Source organism: Styela clava, chromosome 9 (genome assembly GCF_964204865.1).
Source record: "Styela clava chromosome 9, kaStyClav1.hap1.2, whole genome shotgun sequence".
In the NCBI taxonomy this organism is placed as follows: Eukaryota; Metazoa; Chordata; class Ascidiacea; order Stolidobranchia; family Styelidae; genus Styela; species Styela clava.
Genome location: NC_135258.1, coordinates 12,754,462 through 12,774,598, shown reverse-complemented (window position 1 = coordinate 12,774,598; position 20,137 = coordinate 12,754,462). Strand labels below are relative to the sequence as shown.

The window sequence follows — 20,137 nt, the reverse complement described above, 5'->3', positions numbered from 1 at the left end:
CTTTTTTATAATTATAATTGTTGAAAAACAACCAGAGCTGGCAGTTATAAATGCTACAACAATACGTCCTAAATAAAAGATTTTTCACAGTAGTGGAACAATCGACAAATTTTTTCAAAATTGTACGGGCTATAAAATAAATTGATTTATACTGACGTTTCAAGTCAAGGTCATCTCTAAAATCACTGGATATGAAAACACCAAAATATTTAGTGGACGAAACATAAGTCAATACAGAATTACAAAGTTTGATATCGGGCAAATTATTCAGCCTGAACTTTTTATTCTGGATAAACATACAAACAGATTTTTTCGAGTTGTACAAGGTGTCTTGTTCAATAGAGTATTTATCGCATATGTTAAGTAAACGTTGAAGACCTTTGGCTGAAGGTGAAATGCAACACATGTCATCAGCATAAAAATATGATTGATAATATTGTTATTTGCTACACATCCAATGGTCTCTTGATTCAACTTAACAGAAAGGTCATTCATGAAAACAGCATATAAATATGAACTTAATATACTACCTTGCTTGCGGACATACGCTTGCTTGGTACCATTATGAACAGAAAAAGAATCTGACACACTGCTACCCCATCTAACAAACATGGATTGATTACGATACATGTGTACAATCAGTGATAAAAATATTTTGGGGATTCTTCTGTTGAAAAATTTACGAAATAGAGTCCAGTGATTAACTTTATCAAAAGCTTTAGTAGCATCCAAAAAAGCTATGAAAAATGTTGATGATTTTTTGGAATAATAAGTAGATAGCTGCTTTATTGTAAAAATGCACATGTCAGTCCTGTGACCAGGCTTGAAACCAAACTGGTTGTGAGATGTAGTTAAGTAAGACCCAATGTTATTTGAAATATGTTTTTCAAAAATCTTAGATAAGACAGAGGCCACTGCAATGGACCTTTCCCCGAGCATCGACTTCCTTGTTTACCTCGTGACATTGGCCAATCAGCAAGATGTAAAAAGCGACGTAACAATGCCCCCTTTTCGCATCCGCTCAGACACTTTTCTCACTCAGACAGATTTTCAAGCGTGGTTGTAAACATTACCTCGTTTTCGCGTTTTTGAACTCTATTCGTTAGTTTTCAGTTGTGTTGCGGAAACTTAAAAATAAAAATCAGATAATTCAATGATTACTCTGTCTTCCTAGGAGTTTTAATTTAATTGCAGTAATGAAAAATAGTGTAGAAATAGCTGTGATAGACTATCCTGAAATTCTTTACCGGTACTTTTAAAAAACAGATTGTTGTATGCGATGAATCATAATGATGGTTTGAAACACATACCCCATTTTACAGGCGCCAACTCGCAAAAGCACTCTTAAAATAGCCCCAAAAATTTTGCAATGGTAAAGTATAGGAAGAATTTTCCGGGGTTAAAGGTCGGGGAAAGGTCCATATTGTCTTTCATTGTTTGTGGAAAAAAATCTACTTCTCTGATGATCATGTTAGTATTTCTTCTTCTTGTTGTGAAAAATAAGTAGATTAACTAAGATTTAAAAAAAAAAAAACACTGTCTATCACAAAATCGCAAAACAACAGTTTATAACAGTAGATTGTTAACAGCAAGAAAGACGTCGGCGCTGCTTGTTTATTGCTGCAGCATTTTGGCACTGGCAGATTGCAACTTTTCTGTTGTGCTAATTTTTGTTCGATTGGAAATATGTTATTTGATCTCTTTAAGATTAATTCGATCAGTAATCCGAAGCTTTGGGTACCGCAAAATTGCAATAAACTACTAAGCTCGCAACCGTCCAAAGTTAAGTTAAATTCAAATGGAACCGGGGCTGGAATGGAATATTTGTCAAACAGTAGTAGACTAGTAGTATATATTCACGGTCAAACCTACATTGTTTTTCTTTGCTAGGTGTGTAATGAAGCATATTTTAGTCTCTAAATTCCCGCTACTTAACACTAAATTCACTTTAATGTAGATTTCGATGACCACATCATAGCTGGACTTGACTGCAAGCGATCTAGGACTCAGTGGTTCCCAACCTTTCTACCCTGGCGGACCGGTAAAATTAATTTAAATGTACTGGCGGACCGGCAAAAAATTGAAATGACCGGAACATAAAAGAATAACATGTATTTGCGTAATACAATGCAATGTCGGGCACTCAATATGCATCTAGACAAAAAAAGGCACACTTAAAAACAGCTCACACGAAGAAAAACTATCAAATAATGTGACGGCCAAAAATATTTGCGTAATGCTTTGGTGCTGGGCGCCCATTATGCGTAAGGAAGGCACACATAAAACATCTCACATAAAAAACATGTACATGTCAAATCATGCAATTAACGCAATTAACTCTAGTGAAAATTTTGCTGCTGTTTAGTTTCCAATATAGGATTGCAAACGATGCCTCAAGGAAGTTTCTGCAACACGTAGCCCTGCAGCGGCGTGCAGCCAATTTCCTTGCTTCGCTTTAATTGAAGCTAGTGATGAAAATATTTTTATATATAAGTAATAAAAATATAAGTGACTCGTTGAAAATACGGACAACAGTTTGATTGCTCGATTACTTAGCGATGGGTATTCGTTATCAAGAGATATCCAAAATTGTGACAGTGATTCTTTTTTAAATTTGGACTGTAAAGTAGAATCACAATTTGAATCAAGCTTTTTCATTGGGTTCATCATATTAATCCCTCTGCAGTTGATCGATGCTTCAAACGGAGGGAATTTACATTACAATGACAAAGTCGTCGGTAATTTGGCACCAGGCTCAAAATCCTACTTTGTCTGCTCAAGATACTGAGAAAGATCTCAGCGGCCCATGCTTTTTTGCGCTCCTCGTGACCACCTGCCATATTTTACTGTAGTATTATACTTTTCTTGACTGTTTTTTGGTTTGAACAAAGAAATATGCGTAACGTTTTATTTGGGTGGTCATATTAATCAGGAAAAGCATGCAAAACAGAAAAAGCACGCGTGCCAATTTTTAGGTTTCTGAATCTTGCGAGATTCGATGGAGCGCATTCACGATGAGCAAAAAGTGTGATTACTTGGCGCCAAGATGTCGCGAAAGACGTCGCAATATGACGGCGGAAGAGAAATTGCGTAATAAATCGACCTCGTCAAAGAGATCGGAGCGCATTCGAGATGAATCGGAGCCGAAAAAGCGAAACGTATGATTACTCGGCGCCAAGATGTCGCAATATGACGGCGGAAGAGAAATTGCGTAATAAACCAACGCGACCTCGTCCTCGGTAAAGCGATTTAGACGGCATAAAAACAACAAAACACCAAAATTTTCTCGCGGACCGGCAAAAAAGCTTCGCGGACCGGCACCGGTCCGCGGACCGGCGGTTGGGAACCAATGGTAGGTTACATAACTTGAAATCGCTTTCTGTCTACTTATCCTACATAGCATATCCTACACAGGAATTTTGCTAGCATTGCGGTGGCATTGTGTGCTACAAGCAGTGGTGGGATTCAAATTTCTTGTCAGCCGATTTCATCACAAAAGTCATATATTCCAGCCGGTTCTGTTACAAAAAGTCATTTTTTAGCAAATAAACCAGTTTTGCTAACCGGTTAGCTGATCTCATAAAATTCCGTGGGACGGTTCCACAGAACCGGCTGAATCCCACCACTGGCTACAAGTACAACACATTCCCATGGTCGTTTAGTCCTGTGTTGGGGCTCTATTTCTGTACTACTTCGTGATATACCGCGTGGTGAAATCTTTTCAGGCTCTGCTAATATCTGGGTCCGCCATACTGGTATCATTACGTTTATTAATCAATCCGCATCGTCTGTTTCAGCTGAAGTCATGCATTGGTTTTTGGCAATGTCAAAATAAATCACTATTTTGACCATTCGTGGTCTTGAAATGAATATATTTTGTACTCGCCCGAAACGTTATGAAGATATCAAATCACTCTGTCGAAAATATGCAATTTTGTCAATTATCAGAGTTTGGGGTGGGTTTCCGGGGAACGAAAGAAAAGGGAATGAAATCTGAAACAGAATCCAATTAGGACAAAGTTTCTCCTTTCCAAACCTCGTGAATTTTAGCAGCTGAGAACCACAACATAGTTAATTAAAATATGATAAAACACCTTATTGTAGTAAAGCCGCAAAAATTTTATTCGCCTGCACTATTACTCAGATAAAATTATAACAACGATGGAATTCGTGAGATAGCGTGATGGCTACGGTCAGAAGATTTTGAATTTGAAAGAAGATATATGTATCCGGAATAGCTTCACGCAGATCAGATCACAATAAAAGAACACAGTACTTCTTCCTTGAACACCAGCGCAAATATGTTGCAAACTCACTTTTGCCTGCTGTTCTGTCGATTTCATTTCCAGATCACCACTTCCATCGTCAGTATATCTTTTCTTCTTCTCTCTCTTCCCCATTTCATCACACGTCTCTGGCATTTTCTCCTACTGTTCCACTCTTCAAAGCTGGACCTTCCCTTATATTCATTCTATCCGCCATCCTCGGTGTATCTGCTTCTCTTATGAGTCACAGTGTTTATTTATTTCATTTTTTTTCCTAATCTGTCTGTGTCATATTCTTGTCGCTTTAATTTTCTCTTCCATTCTCATTCATGTCTGTCGACCAGTTCTTTTTGACCGCAGTCTGTGCCTATGCCACTCTGCAGCCATTATTTGGCCGTTTGTGTTTTTCTACCGCGAGTGAGTGAGGAGAGTGTTTTTTTACCTGGTCTGTCTGTCCATCTTGTTGTTCCCGCCACTCGGGACATTCCACTCCTTATTTCTTCAGACAGTTTTCCTTTCGACGTGCCCACTTCCTTCTGCCTGTTTGGGATCTTCTTCAGACAGTTCCTCCTTCGGTCTCTTTCCGTATGTCTCGGTTTGTATTTTAGGCCTTTTTCGTTTATCTGGGCCGGGTTCCCTCCCCTTTCTTTCCTCTGTTCTTGCTGCTCTTATCATTCATTTCTTTACAGCCCCTCTTGCTGTGTGTGACTGACTGACTTTTTTTCTCTCAACGATTGATTGATTGTCTGTCTGTCTTGTATTTGTTTTCTCTCTGCCTTTTGGGCTTCTTCTTCTTTTTTGTTCATATGGGCCGGGTTTCCTGCCCCATTCGCATTCTCTGTCCCCCTTCCTTAGGCCCTGTTTGTTCTTGCTGCTCTCATAATCTCCTTCCAACCCTCTCGTAACCTTGATCTGTGTGTGACTTTCTTTTTCTCCACTATGCCATTTTCTGGTCTTTCCGTGTCTATCTCGACGTTCCCTTTTTTGACCTCGGTTCTGTCTGTTTGTACCCTTTCTTCTCTCATAATGTGCTATTTCTAGCCTCAGTCTGCCCGGCCCCATGTTTACCATAGCTATAAGCTTTGCTGTCAATATCTCAACTCAGTGGGGTTCGAGCCCAACCTTGCACCTGGCCTCATGTTTACCAGACCTATACGCTACCTCTGCGCTACCGGTAGTAATGGGTGTTGGCGTAATCAGATTCCTACTTAATTACAAGGTTTTATCAACGTCACACTTGGCTACCTCTGACGAGGCTAATTGGGCAGCGACACGTTATGTCGGTCCGGACCAGACGTTCATCCGGTACTATCGTGGGTTCTATGCTCGACTCAGTGGTACCCAGCATTTTTCGATAAATTCCTCTATTTGCTCATTTTAGAACTCTTGATGCTTAAAAAGTCTGTTTCCGTTTTTTGTTCAATTTTATATGGATCCTTAGATTGCCATACGCGTAACACGCACTTTGGTTTTTGTACAGTCTAATTATTTTGACTTCTGTTATCCAGACTACGTCTACGAGCGGGTGCCCATAAGGGCCATAACTTCATGAACTCCTTCCGAACACTTAAATCGCTTCTGGCAAACGGCTGGAGCAAACGACATTTTCTATTCTCTCGGCTCACGTCAATCCAATGTGAGTATTTTTTCCCAATAGCGGATATCTTGGGACGCTGACTTACTGTTTTTTAATTGTGCTTAGCCCATTGTCCTTTCCTTCACCGACTCTGTTCTCCAAATTAGTCTGTCTCGCCTTTTTGTCTCTTTAATTTCGACTTTCTGCACTGTATTTACATTTCTGTACTTATACACTATAACGTGTCATACTTTTTAGTTTGTCAAAATTTTTATAACAAAACTTCACACAGTTCTCGGCACATTTATTAGCATTTTTTGATTGAAGACATTTGAACCCATTAATACAAAAAACAGGCTACTTGAATGGCAGTACACATCTTGTGTAGCTGCTCTTAAAACGAAACTTGCTGTCAAATCTACAGGGAAGTCCATTCAAATGGTGACTGGGAACCAACGACTGCTGGGAACACATAGCCATCTCTACACCTAATTGAGCATCGGACGAAATTTCATTTGTTGGGTTGCGGTCGATCACAATAGCTGTGTTGTTAAATAGGGACAGCAGGGTAAGATTTACAGACACAAACAAGGATGCAAAATGAAAGCTGTGAAAAGCAATGCCTAGAGTTTGGCAGGGAATGTAGATACCAAGCTTTGGTTCTTGTGTACCAGTTGTTATGTATTTGGGGTGACCACAGAAATGCCGATTTGTCCGTGCGCAGTGTCGGATTTGTAATTAGGCAATGTACTCTTAGGCAATTCGGCAAGGTTTATGGCTTGTTCAAGAATTTTACCAAATCAAAGATTTACTAAACTGATATTTATTCATTTTATCAATCGGCTTAATAATTCTTGTTGCAAATTTATTTTGTTAACAAGATTGAAAACTGAATGACGTTTTATCACAGCCTTGGGTTTTCCAAAAATGTTTTTAAATTCAACTTACTATCCAATCTATTTGAGTTATTAGCGTACGTTCATTGCCTGCAACAAAAATTTTTTATTTTACACATAAATATACCATAGTGTCTTCAACATAACATTTCAAATATATACCTATTTAACGTCTGAATTCAGTTCGTGAGCTGTAGCGACGTCATTATTCAATGGTCCTCACAAATGAAATAGCTTGGTATGCGACCTGACCTCGTATGCGACCTGGCCGTGCATTTCTCACCTGCAATGTTGATTGAGGCCGGACTTGAAGCAGCAAATAGGGCGTCAATACAATGTGTATCAGTGATTTTTCAAGTATGCACACTCACAGAGCCAAGACCCAAGACTTTTCGATCTCCGTCCTAGGATAGATACTCTTATTCCCAGTCGTTTTGTGTCTCCAGCTGTGCCATCTAAAAGCGGTTGCACCGATTTTGTTGAATTTTTTCACGGGGGTTATCGTGTCAGCCAAGTATTATGAGCAGCGCCGGATCATGGCCTTTAGGGGCCATATATATAAAATATAATAATAGAAATGTAACTGGTGTTCGGTGTTATCTGAAATTTGAAGTAAGTTTCAGTATTGATTACTGATTGAAGGCCAAATTATGATTAATTTACATTTTTTTTAAAATAGTATCTCATGCTTATAAATATTTAGGATGGTACTTGAGAAAAAAAAAAAAAAATTTATTTCAACGAGCCAATATTGATGTCTGAATTGTCTGGCCAATTAGACCATTCATTTCATTAAACTCTGGAGCACTATTGCAAACTCGGCTATGAAAACTTTTGTGGTCCTTCTTTTTTTGGTGTCCCAAGCACGTGCTCTTTCGGTTTTAAATCATTCTTAATGGTTAAATTAGGCCTGACTACAGCATGTTTGCTCTATTATACGCCTATAAATCTGTCAGCGTAATAGAGCAAGACTAAATAGAGTTAGTCTCACGTTGTAACCAAGACTAATACCTTCAGTGAAATCGAATATTACCAGTATCGAAGTTACGATGAAATGCTATTTAAACGTCAAATGACTTGCGCTTTTTAGCAGTATTGAAAAGCCTCACGCATTTAGGTAGCATTTCACCGTAACTTAAATAAAGTAACGGTGGAATTCTATTCAAACGTTGAACGACTGGCCATTACAGTATTACTTACCGCACTCCTATTGCTTTAGTAAAGCCACGCCACACAAACACGCGTATGTCTTCTCACTTTAAATTAATTTCTGGGAAATAGATGTTTCAGAAAAGTGATTGTTTTATATTAGTCATTTTATTTTGCGGGCATAAAAATACTGCATGCCGTTTAGTTTTTGAGCATATCCTTGTGTCGCGAGATTTTACAAAAATTTACATTTATAAAAAATTGGGTCCTTTTTAAAAGGGGTTGGGAACCACTGGTACTATGGACGAAGTGTCAACAGCCATTGTGAAGACGGAATTTTACAACATCAAAACATGAACAGCGCAACTTGGTCAGATAGTCTGCGAAGTTCGTCTTTTTCTGAAGCCTTTCATTGGTACTGCGTCGAAGTAGGTTCGGTCTTAAAATACTAAAAAATGAGCAAAAGAATGGGTCAGATATTTTTGACTTGTCCAAAGTATCCTCTGGTGCATAATATGTAATTGAGATGAGTAAATTATTTGAGATTAGTCAACTGATCGCGAATATAAATTTCATTCACGTTGGGCAAAGTCACGCGTGCTAATCGTAGCTTTCATCTCCAATTCTCGCCTCAGCTTTTGTGTCGCGTGTTTCGAAGGTTTAATATCGCGCGGATTCGGTGGTTTTGCTATTATCTAGGATCGCGTAGGTCCTGGTTGTTATTATGAAGTCACCGACGCCTTCCTATTTCCTGCTTCAAAACATTCTCAATTTTGTGCTGTTTGTTGTTATCCAGTCTATCTCACTAAAACAAATGCGTGTAGTAAGCATATTTCATATAAACGAAATTTTTAATTCAGGTCCTAAATCACTGGTTTAAATATGAATTGATATATATGATCGGGTTGAACATGGACAAATTTTTAGCTTCACAGTAGTCAGTTTGAAAAAGAAATAAGAAGTTGAAAGTTTTAGTTAAAATACACGAACCTGGTGATGGATGAAGCCACAACTAGAGCGTACCTTATCTTCCTGCGACCAGGGTCCAATGCAGCGGTCGTCTGCCAGGATATCATATAGCTTGGTTCAAAAACGAGTAAGAGAGAACCACTGACGCTACCCGATATTCGCTATGATCGCTGCACTTTTCCTAAATGTCAATAAATTGATTGTAATCGTGGTATGGCATTTCTACTAACATTTTTGTTTCATAGCCGTTGATATTTTTGATTTATGTTCAGTCTGTGTGCAAATACTTTTCTGCAATTTCTTACGACATATTGTTTCCTTTTTACCTGTGATAAATGGATCTGAAGTCAGTTTGTATTTGACATCCAGTTATGTTCTATCCACAGATTACGTCTAGCATTTGATATATATACAGTACAACTTTCCTGGACTAGTCATGGTATAATTGCCATAATGACTACCGAAACACAAAAAATAGGAAGAGATATTGTACATTATTCTCCACAATTACTATATCGAACCAGTATAAATGACTCGTACAGGACTATATCTAACTGGTAACGATTTTAAGTACTAAAGAGAATTCAACAAAATGACCATTTACATACTTCGAACACAAAAGCACGATCGCGCGACGGGTATATCTGACAATCAGGGTATGCAGATAAGGTAATTAGTTGCGGTGGCTTCGTGTAAGCATGCTATTTTCCATTGAAAATATTTACACGTATTAGGTAAAATGTTCATACTTATCATAACAATGATAGTATTTCCAGCAATATATATGTAATACCAATAAATAAAACATCGATCACATATTTGATAGCTCTGCTATTTTAGCAGGTCCGCACAAGTCTACCTCATTCTTTTGTGACTCATAAATGTAGTACGTAAGCACATGATAAGTTTATTAATCTACTCGCCATAGCTTAGGCCATTCAACTACGAGTTGGATTAATATTATGATTGCCCACTTATTGAAATCCCTAAATTGTCATTGGTTACGCTAGCACAATCGATTGCTTACTCGAGCGGATCTAGAAATGCCGGTTGCGCGCATGCGTGGCGTCCCTGGTTTCACGAAATTGTCGTGAATGAGATAAAAAGGATAGGAAAGAATAGGCTCCGCTCGTATCGCTTTAGGTGAACCACTTTCTGTGGTGTAATTTTACATTGCTCTCGCCTTACATGGAAGCCTATTGAACACTATGTTGACATCTCTTTACTATGCGCACGATTAAAAGGACGCTAAAAAGAAACAATGCATTCCTTTCTTTAAACGCCGCCTTTTACTATTGATTGTTTGATAACTCGGGCAAAATCGTCTGAAATGGAGTGAGATCGCTGGAAGCTTTTTCGCAATAGAGGTATATTGCACTTCTATACGGCTTGACAGTATTTATGCCTGCTATTTCTGTGAAGGTCGCATTGCCCTTCAGATCATAGTACAATCCGACTGTCATATTTTTAGTATTGTTGATTGTCGAAATATGATATCTGTAAGACAATGCACAACATCCCTTTTAAATTAACTTATGAACTTTGAGACGATTACAATGCTAAAATATATTCTGGATGATATATGATTACAAATAGTGCAGATTATACAGGCAGACTCATTAATTCCGCAGGTGTTCTCTCTTTAGGTCCTTCGTGACAAATAAATTTTAGGTGATTTTGAAAAGATCTGTTTTCAAAAACTAGAATGGAGTGACTCATCATTTAGAGATTTACATAAAGCCAAGGCCAGCAGGTGCATGGTTTGTTGTAAATCATATATTATTGTCCAAAATGGAAGGCAATTGTGGTGGAACAGTGGAAAGTTTGCAAGTTGAGCATTAACACGCTAGTTCTGTGTATAAAAATAAATTTACGTATTCAGGAAAAGTATCAAGATCTATCTAATATTTGTAATAACCATTTGTGAAATTGCAAAGACAAAATTTTGGAGGTTTGATTTTGCATTAGTTTTTCAAACCAATTCCTTCATTTAGGTCTTTGATTTTTTCATAATCAAAAAAAAAAGTATCACCAAAGATTAGTGGTAGGTTTTTATAAAAGTGTATTCAAATTTTTAATTAATTACTATTGGTTTACAGTTGGTGATAGTTTAGCAGACGTAGGGACTCCTTTCACATTTCATTTACTACTTTCTTTTCACTTATTTTTGACTTGCTGAAAATTGCGACCTGTCTTCTTCATAATGTCGGACACGATTAGGCGATTAGCCAATGGATCTTCTTACACAGTTTTGCAAGAAAAACTGGACAACTTAAGAAGAAACTATAACGTTAGTATTCAATTTCTTATTTCAAATACTATTAATTGTTTCCTAATTTTACAAATTCTTATCAATTTTAACACATTTCAGTTGAACACATGTGATTCTAATTTGGGGCGAATATGCGAGCTTATCGAATTGACTTCGAAAGTGCAGGGACAGCTTTTTACTGCAATGAGTCTGACTGCTTCAGAAGGTGGTACTTATGGTGGAGTTGATACTTTAAAAAGTAGACTGTTGCCTTGGCTTGGAAGTGGATTCACTGCATCGAGTGCTGGTGTCACTTCTGACACAAGTCTGTCATTGTTGCAGGTAATGATTTATTTGCATTATGAATCTTCTGTATTATGTTTAAAACTGATTTTGATGAATAATTTAGCTGTTTGGCAATAGAATCAGTAACACTTCAGGCAGATATTTGTTTTCCTAATTCTCATCTTGCTAATTGGATTTGAAACAAGGAAATTTTAGTATTTTTTTGATACTGCATACTATTCCAGCCCTTCTTATCTTAAAATCCTAAATTTATCAGGGTTTTTGTCCATGTACTTTAAGTTTTCGAGCTTTATGTATAAATTAGCAGCACTCCTTTATCTGTGATTATCAATTCCAGCAGTTATAGTTATAAAAGTTATATACACACATAGTTTCATGAATCAAAATTTTTTTCTATTGTTACTCATACATCAATATATAAATTTACGTCAAATGACCATGATTTTTTTATGAAACCATCTTCGTCAGCAACAATGATGTTTATCTACTTTCAACCCTTTTAAGGCTAAATTTCATCACTCTGTAAATAGTAAGGACGCGGTGAATCGCAAATCACTTTACAGACGTCTTAGTCAGATGGCATATTTCCTACCGACAATATTTACTTTTCTTTGGAAGTGAGACGTGGCGTGTAACAATTTAACAAAACCACTGGTCTACTTTATTTACTCAGGACAAAGTTTGTAGCTTTGCAATACTATACTGTCAATATTTGGTCAAAATTGTACAAGCTCATTATAAATTGAGCCGACGTCATTCTATAAAGCATTTTTATGTAATTGTGAATAATAATGCTGGGAATTTATATATGAACTATTGTTGAACAATGGGATAAAATGTGATATAGGCCTATATATTAAAAATAATCTTTTTTTTGTCTATTATTTTATTGTGCAATCTCAATTTGCCGCATGACAGTCCCCATGCTTCATTTTTTTTTTCAATTTTCACTTAAGAGTTTATTTTAACTTCTATTTTGTGTATAATTCTAGGAATCTGTGGAAAAAGATCGCAAGATTGCACAACTTGAAGCTGAATTGAGACTCTCGAAAGACGACTTGGACAACACTGTGGATAAGTAAGTACTGCCGTGATTATTTTTTGATAGTAATTTTAATTAATACTGGTTTCAATGAATAGAGTTTGCACTAGTTCAAATTAACGAAAACACCAGTTTAGCAAACTGGAATTTCTCACATTTGATTGTCAATGTACTTTCTATTATATTATGTGTCAAATCACAGATTACACATCTAGGATTCATATCTCATACACCCCACCCAGGGTGCAATAAAATGCGAAGGCAAATAAAAGTAGTTCTTTATATATTATTAGATATCAGTGGATGCTTATATACGGCCTTTTTGAGAGCAAAATGCATTAATAAGCATCATATGTAAAATCACCAGACATTCAATCTTGCAGAGTTAGTGAAGAAGGAAATATTCAATTTTGTAAATTTCATTGATTTAAGTCTGTTTCAGATATTCTGTATCAATATGAATAAAACACTCCTACATTTGTTGATATTTTGAATTTGTGTTTTCATTTTTTGTTTTGAATTTAACCCACTTAGTTGGCATGTGCATGTTGTTTACTAACCAGATTAAATTCAAGTGAAGCCGAACTTGAACAAACAAAAGTAGAATCCGGAGGAACTTTACTTGCGACGGAAGAAGAAATAGTTAATCTGAGAGCTGAGTATGTTGATTTATTTTGATTTGATTTGTAGTGTTTTTTTTTAACAAATGTATAATTTTGATGTAGTGAATTTTTATCTATTTGCTTTATAGGAAGGATCATTTCGTACAAAGTGCTATTCTACCCTTTCATACTTTAAATGTGTCACCCAATTATTCATATTTCATTTTTTTTGTCAGTCTCCGTCTATCCAGAGAGGAATCAAAGAAATACAAAAGACAAGTTGATGAATTAGGTGATTTTGAGAGACAAGTTCGATTTCTTCGTGATGAAATTTCAAACTTGAGGGGTGAAAAGGAAATCCTACAAAACAGGTCATTTTTTATTTTTTAAAAAATACTTATTAATTTGGTAAAAATTGGGTCAGGCTAGATTTTATTGACTTTAAATAATTGCAACATGGGATATTTTTGTTTACTTAACTTTTATAGAAAAGCACCCTCCAAAAGTAGTACATGAGATAAACAACAGTGTTTGATGATATTACAAAAACATTATTTTATCCCAACAGTATTTTCATGTTGTGTTCGACCTGTCCAATGTTAAATAAGCAAGCATTGTGCTGTTTTTCCCATATCAATGATACTTTTTGCAATTTAAAGTACAATTTCTTTATTTGTTTTTAGTTTACGCAGAGCAAGAAGTGTTAGCCCATCAAGAGCAAGATCACCAAGGTAAAAATAACAATTACTAACAATGACTTGTTCTTCTATTGAAGCGACCAAAAGTCCTAACCAGCTAAATCTGACTCGCAACAAAGTCAAAATAACAGAAATAAAACTAGTTTCCTTTGTTCTGGTGGAGACCTAAAATTTGGGCTTCTATTCAAGTAAATTTCTTATCAGTGTTTCATTATAATCAATCAATCATGGATCATACATGATTTAATGTTAAATACATAATTATATTAGGTCTCCAATATACCATGCATGATTGACTATACTAAAGAAATATTCAAGTATGCCCTTTGTGTCCTTTGCTCATAATACAAAGGAAGTTTGAGTTTTATTGGTATAAAGATGATTGATTTTCTAACTGAGTTAAGTAAACACGTATTCATTGAATTATACATACTTTCATCTACTATAGTTTTCAATTTTTCTATTTACTCATGAGGAAAATCTTAATCCACATAATGGTAGTGAAATTTTGAGATTCCAAGGTAAACCACCAATACTTATTTCAGTCCTTCAAGAAGAATTCCTCTTTCTCCACTCATCTCACCTACTCATGCAGAATTGACTAATTCTATCAGACACTCAAGACTTGTAGCTAGATTCAACGACCTCTATGCTATCGATAGATTGGACATGCAGGTTTGTCATGATACAAACTATTTTAAATTGTAAAAACTAGCGGAATGTTCTTGGGTCATTTCGGTTCACTTCATTTGATTGTTATAAATTGACGATACCTGTTAATTTGCTTTCACATTTTATATATATATTTTTATTTTTGATAGGATCGTCTTCGAAGATTTGTTGATGATGATGAAATGGTAAAGAGAATCCTCTTTATTGCCACATGCGAATCTTTCCATGTTGCAAAGATGGCTTACCGCTCATTCCGCCTTCGTGCTCGCAGACTCCTTTCTCCGATTCATACCGGACCAGGAGAATTGGAAGATGCAGTTAATGACTACATCGTCAGAAACCTTGACTTGCATGATCTTGAGTCAAGCGTTGATGTAAGATGTTATTGTATATGTAACAGAACTAATGGCGCTGCTTATTTTTAAAAGCTTTCACGAACTAATGAAACATTCAATTCCAAAAGAAAAACACTAAAACTACCTGTACTACTGAATGTTGTATCACTTTTTCATGAATTTCCTCTTGATCGTAACAAGGCTTCTGACAAGCAGACTCTTATATACATATAATTCATAAGGATGAAAATTTTTTGCTTACTCCCTTTATCTTAACCTGAGGTTCAGGAATTTGATATATTTAACTTGTGACATCAGCATAGCTTAGTGCAGGGCTACTCAACTATTTTTACCTAAGATTCGTACACAAAACTGCAAAGTTACTGGGGTCTGGTCTTTTCTGAAATTATATTTTGACATCCCCAAATGCACACTTTTCGCGCAGCCAATGATTATTTGCTAATCAAGATAGCGCTATTTGCATTGTTTGTTATGATGTTACAGTTTTTTCCTATATAGTCCAGTGCAAATATGAGCAAATTATAAAATAACTTTTAATACTGTAAAAGTCATTTAACAAAAGGTAACCGTCACATATCCAAAGTGGGCCAATGATCCAAAATAATATATAGGTTGCGGTCCGAATCGAATACTTGGAAGATCTGGATTCGTACCTCGGTCCGCCATTTGAATAACTCTGGTCGAATACAATAATAAAAATTATTATGCACAGTAATTACTGTTGGCTTGCTACAATAATTTTTGATTTATTTTTGTTTTATCAGAGTGTCATTCGCTCAATGAATGTGAATCCGAAAATTTCTTTCCCACCGGAATGTGACTTCTCTCTTCTCAGCCCTTTTATTCGTGAAGTGTGTCGAGTTGCTTACGCAATGCAAGCTCTTGAACCTCCTCTTGATGTTCCTTTGGCTACTGATGGAGAACTTTTTTCTGATGCCAAGTTAGTATTTATACAAATAATATTAGCTCTCTACACTATGGTTTAAAATTGGACGAGATATATTTCAACAATGATCATAATGTTTAATGTTCTCTATACTGAAATTAAATTTATATCATTGTATAAATATGGTAATAATCAGGTTTATGGCAGCCAAATGTGTATGTATATATCAGGGATGGCGAACCACTGACCCACCGCGTTTTATTCGTGACCCGCCAAGGCACGAACAAAATAAAATGCTATATAACAGTGATAAAAATTGATCAAACCGGCCTTAAATTAATTTAACAATAACTCAACTATTATATTGCACCGTCAGTTTGGTAGCCAGGGCTGCGATCGCTCATACTCAAATTGTTAATTTTCGGGCCGGTATGGTAATTTTCAAAACTCCTAATCTGGATGCCGTGTCTGCACTCTGCATCGCTGTGTAACATTATTCAGCTATTGGCTCTGAGATCGTTTATGACATAACAATGCAATTGATCTGTTTATTTCTCGCAACATTTCGTCTCTTTCGGAGGTCCATTTGCAGACTGTTTTAGGGGTTATACGAGAACCAGATGCTACTTTGCAGTTTATTAGTATCTCGCCTACAATGCGGTTGAGAAAACAAAATCTTTCAGACTTGAAATGAAAACTTAGAAATCTGAAATAACAATGGGGCGGTACAAAATGCCCTAATGTGGTTGAAAGCTGATCGATAATATAACACTATCAGAATGGAATTTCCCCCAAACCCTTTGGAACCGTAAAATAATTTGCCGCATCATCCTAAACGTTTTCGTTAACTCATCTGCGTGTTTTCGTACTCTAATTTCATAAAATCGAGAGCCATAAAAAGTCCCTGATAGAAGTGCTGCATAAATAAAGCCCAAAACTACACCAAGAGAAGATAAGATTTGTTTCGGAAGTTTCCTATAGACATAAACATTGAATATATATCTGTGACCTACTCTATTCTGTTCCGCGATAAAAATATATTTTTTGACCCATTCATTGAAAAAGGTTTGCCATCCCTGGTATATGTCATAACACAATAGTGGGTATTATGAGCGGTGAATGTCTGACTATTTTTTGCATTCAGATATCGTCGCAGTTATGATAGCGAGTACAGTGCACCGCTGGTAGCTTATCATATCTGGCCAACATTGATGGAAGGTGATTGCCCTCTAATCAAAGGAGAAGCTTGCACAAGACGTGGTGCAGTAAGTGATATTTTTTATTAATCAGTTTTTCTAGCATATAGAATTATCGAAATACTATTTTATTAGATGTGTGGTATTAGTTTTTAGTTATATATCAGTACATTCTGTATAAACAATTTTTTCCACTTATCTATCCACTTACTTTGCCACTTATCTATTCTGATTCTTAATAAATTTTTAATGATGTTCAATGAATCAAATATCAAACATTTCATAATAAAAAATGTAGTTTAGCACAGTGGTTTTCAATCTTTTTTTAAGTGACCCATATCTAGTCTCACGACCGAAGAATATGCTCAAATACTGAACGGCATGTTGTGTTTTTATGGAGCAACCCTTCAATACCAAATATGAAATAAACATTAGAATTTACTAAAAAATTAAATCTGTAATTTTTGAGTCTTTGTTGGAAAAATAGGTGACCCAGGAAGATTTTCAGGCGACCCACTTTTGGGTTTCGACCCATAGTTCAGGAAAAACTGGTTTAAGACATAGGATTCTTTAAGCTGGATTCACTATTCAACATTTAAATTATTGTCTTAATTGTAAGAGGTTTTAAAATGCTATGCTAAAATGCTATCAATTTTTAATATACCTGAAATTTTTGAAATATTAAATTAAATTCCTAGCTATCGTCTCCCAGAAGAAGCAGATCTCCAAGCCCTCTCCGAAGTAGTTCTCGCCTGTCACGCAGCAGTCTGGTATGAGAATATATTAGAGAACATGAAATGTTCATATGAATCATATTGATGAATTCTGGTTTTGTTGGGGTTATTGTTGTCTCTTCCCTCTACTATGATTAGTCTTATCGATTTTAAATTTTTAGTACTTGGAGATGGTTGAAGCTGCTAGAAAGCTATTACTTTTTTTTTCGATGCTGCTATTACGAAGTTTCGATGAGTCATAGTGGACGCCATATTTCACTCAAAATTTGCTGTTTTATTTTAATTCATAGAAACACTTTTTATATAATATGGGAACACTTTTTCATCAAACTTGTTGCTCAGCTACAGTGAATGTCTACCAGTACTGATGCGCAACCTTATTGTTCATGTATTCAAGCATTGCCCTCTTGTTTTATATTAAGTTTGCCTAGTGTTGTGAACAATATTCTTGAATTCTATATTCAGAGTCGAGATAGAGGCCGAAGTACATCAAGAGGAAGATATTAAAAATAGAAGAAAACTCATTCCCTGAATTATAATCAATCCAAAGTTGATCGTTGAACTAATAAAGGCGCATGTGAAAATTTGTGCCAAATTATGCCTCTCAAATAGAATATTATTTGCTATTGTTTCCAATATGCTTTTTAAATGTTATGAATGTTTAGATTTTTTTTTATAGTAGTGATAGAATCAATTATTCATTCCAGTTATCAAGTATGATTTGGCAACTTATGTGAATTTGTTCGAGGGCTTTAGTTTTTTCATTATATTTTATAACTTCTATATTTGGGCTTACAGAACAAGTTTATTAGAATTATTCCAAGCTGAGTGAAAAAATAAACCGAATAGTGTATTTAGGATAAACAATTTTATCATTGCTGTCTCTGGTTTTAATTATGAACTTAAAATGTTTATACCATTGCGTTATATTCAAATGAGCTACCATTCGTAGAAAAATCAAGCTAGTGCATTCAAAACAAGAAATCTACCAAATGTTAACTTTTCAATTTCAGGAAATTTTTGCCAGCATATTATGATACTTTTCAATTCTTCATTTCACATTCAATGAATAGAAATACTTTTTATATAGTAGACTCACAAGTATGCGCACCAAGATGTCGCACAACCTGAATCCTAACCGGTACACGCATATTATGTTCAGGTTGTGCGCCATCTTGGTGCGTATATTTCTGGAGATCCAGACTCACTCTTTTGTGAAAAGTGCACTTAGATTAGGTGTTGTTTTGTTTTACAAGTTTTTTATATTTTTTTCAAGCCTACGATACTCACTGCTCATCGTTTACCGATTGGTTTAAACAATGTACCTGACACTAACGATTCTGCACTGTATAAAGCCGTGCAATAGCTAAACCTTGTGAAGTTGCCCATTTTATGCATGTATATGTAACAGGCACATAGGTAGTAGGTATTGATAATTGATAAGTAGTCCTAGAACGAGACTGTTCACTGTAATTTTTTTTGTCTGTTCTCAATTTTTAGACGGGTCAACCGATGCTATCCCTACTGTTTGTTTTGTACTGAGGAAAACAGAATATTTCTTATATTTTTCTATGTTATTATGAATTATATGCATGTAATATAGAGTAAACTTCGCATGCTTGTACATGGGTGTGTTGATTTTGATGGTATAGTCGTGTGAAAACATGAAAATGTGAGCTGTCTTGTCTACAATCTACATCCCCAAACGCTAATGTACTGTTAAGTTTGCTGTTATAATCTGATGCTAAGGGATCCGTAAAATTAAGATGATATTCCCATCATGATCCTTGACTCGCTACAGTGGATATAATGTGTCTTGGTATTCGAGACACATTATGAGTAAGGATTTGTAGACTTCTTGCTGTTTAAGCCAGGGTGTAAGAGTAGTCATAAATTTTCATCAACAGTGTGAAATTCGCACAAGTTAAAATCCTCATTTTACTTCAGAAAAGTATAAATACATTTAAAAATGTTTGCTGGGAATTTGTTATAAAACACCACACAAGAGGCTTGAGCAACCGACAATTTACACCCAGACGTGGGTTTATTTACTGGGACGCTGTTTTTTTCTGTACAGTCTCTGTTAGTCCACTTCATCTGTCGCTTCTTTTTATATTCATCATTATTTGCATTTTCCATATCGTACTTTTAACCCGGTTACCTTTTTTGTTCTTAGCATTGTTAGAACAATCAGTACGCAGATAATGGCACGTTTTTCATTTAGGCTGGTGACATTTGAAATCATTTAAATGCCAAGTCTTTATATGAAACATTGGAATTGGTTGGCAGTTTACATTTCATACTTTTGCTGCTTCCTTTCTGACTAAATGGTCCCGGTTCAAGTATTGTGATCCCGTGCGAATTCAGATTTCATTGCAAATAAGTGTGAGAGAGAGAGAGAGAATTTATTTTTTCGTCAAACCAGAAAACATGATGATACATGGTGATAACGATACGACATCTGAGTCAGTTACCACCCAATGCTAGTTTTTAATAAATAAATTGAGACAGGTTCTGTGTTACAATATGAACTCTTAGT

At 35.8% G+C, this 20,137-nt stretch overlaps 1 protein-coding gene across 2 annotated transcripts; it reads left to right on the top strand.

The window, feature by feature from the left end:
• Positions 1–10,952: 10,952 nt before the first annotated feature.
• On the top strand, positions 10,953–19,222 carry LOC120339702 (mitochondria-eating protein-like). Of its 2 annotated transcripts, XM_039407887.2 has the most exons (12): positions 10,953–11,145; positions 11,227–11,448; positions 12,405–12,490; positions 13,018–13,113; positions 13,293–13,427; positions 13,740–13,787; positions 14,300–14,429; positions 14,576–14,800; positions 15,547–15,722; positions 16,813–16,933; positions 17,563–17,634; positions 18,064–19,222. In XM_039407887.2, exons 1-12 carry the CDS (start codon positions 11,059–11,061, stop codon positions 18,103–18,105), a joined length of 1,440 nt encoding a protein of 479 aa, XP_039263821.2. In that variant the 5' UTR covers positions 10,953–11,058; the 3' UTR covers positions 18,106–19,222. The 2 variants fall into 2 exon arrangements, with proteins under 2 accessions (XP_039263821.2, XP_039263822.2); XM_039407888.2 differs by lacking the exon at positions 13,018–13,113.
• Positions 19,223–20,137: the final 915 nt, after the last annotated feature.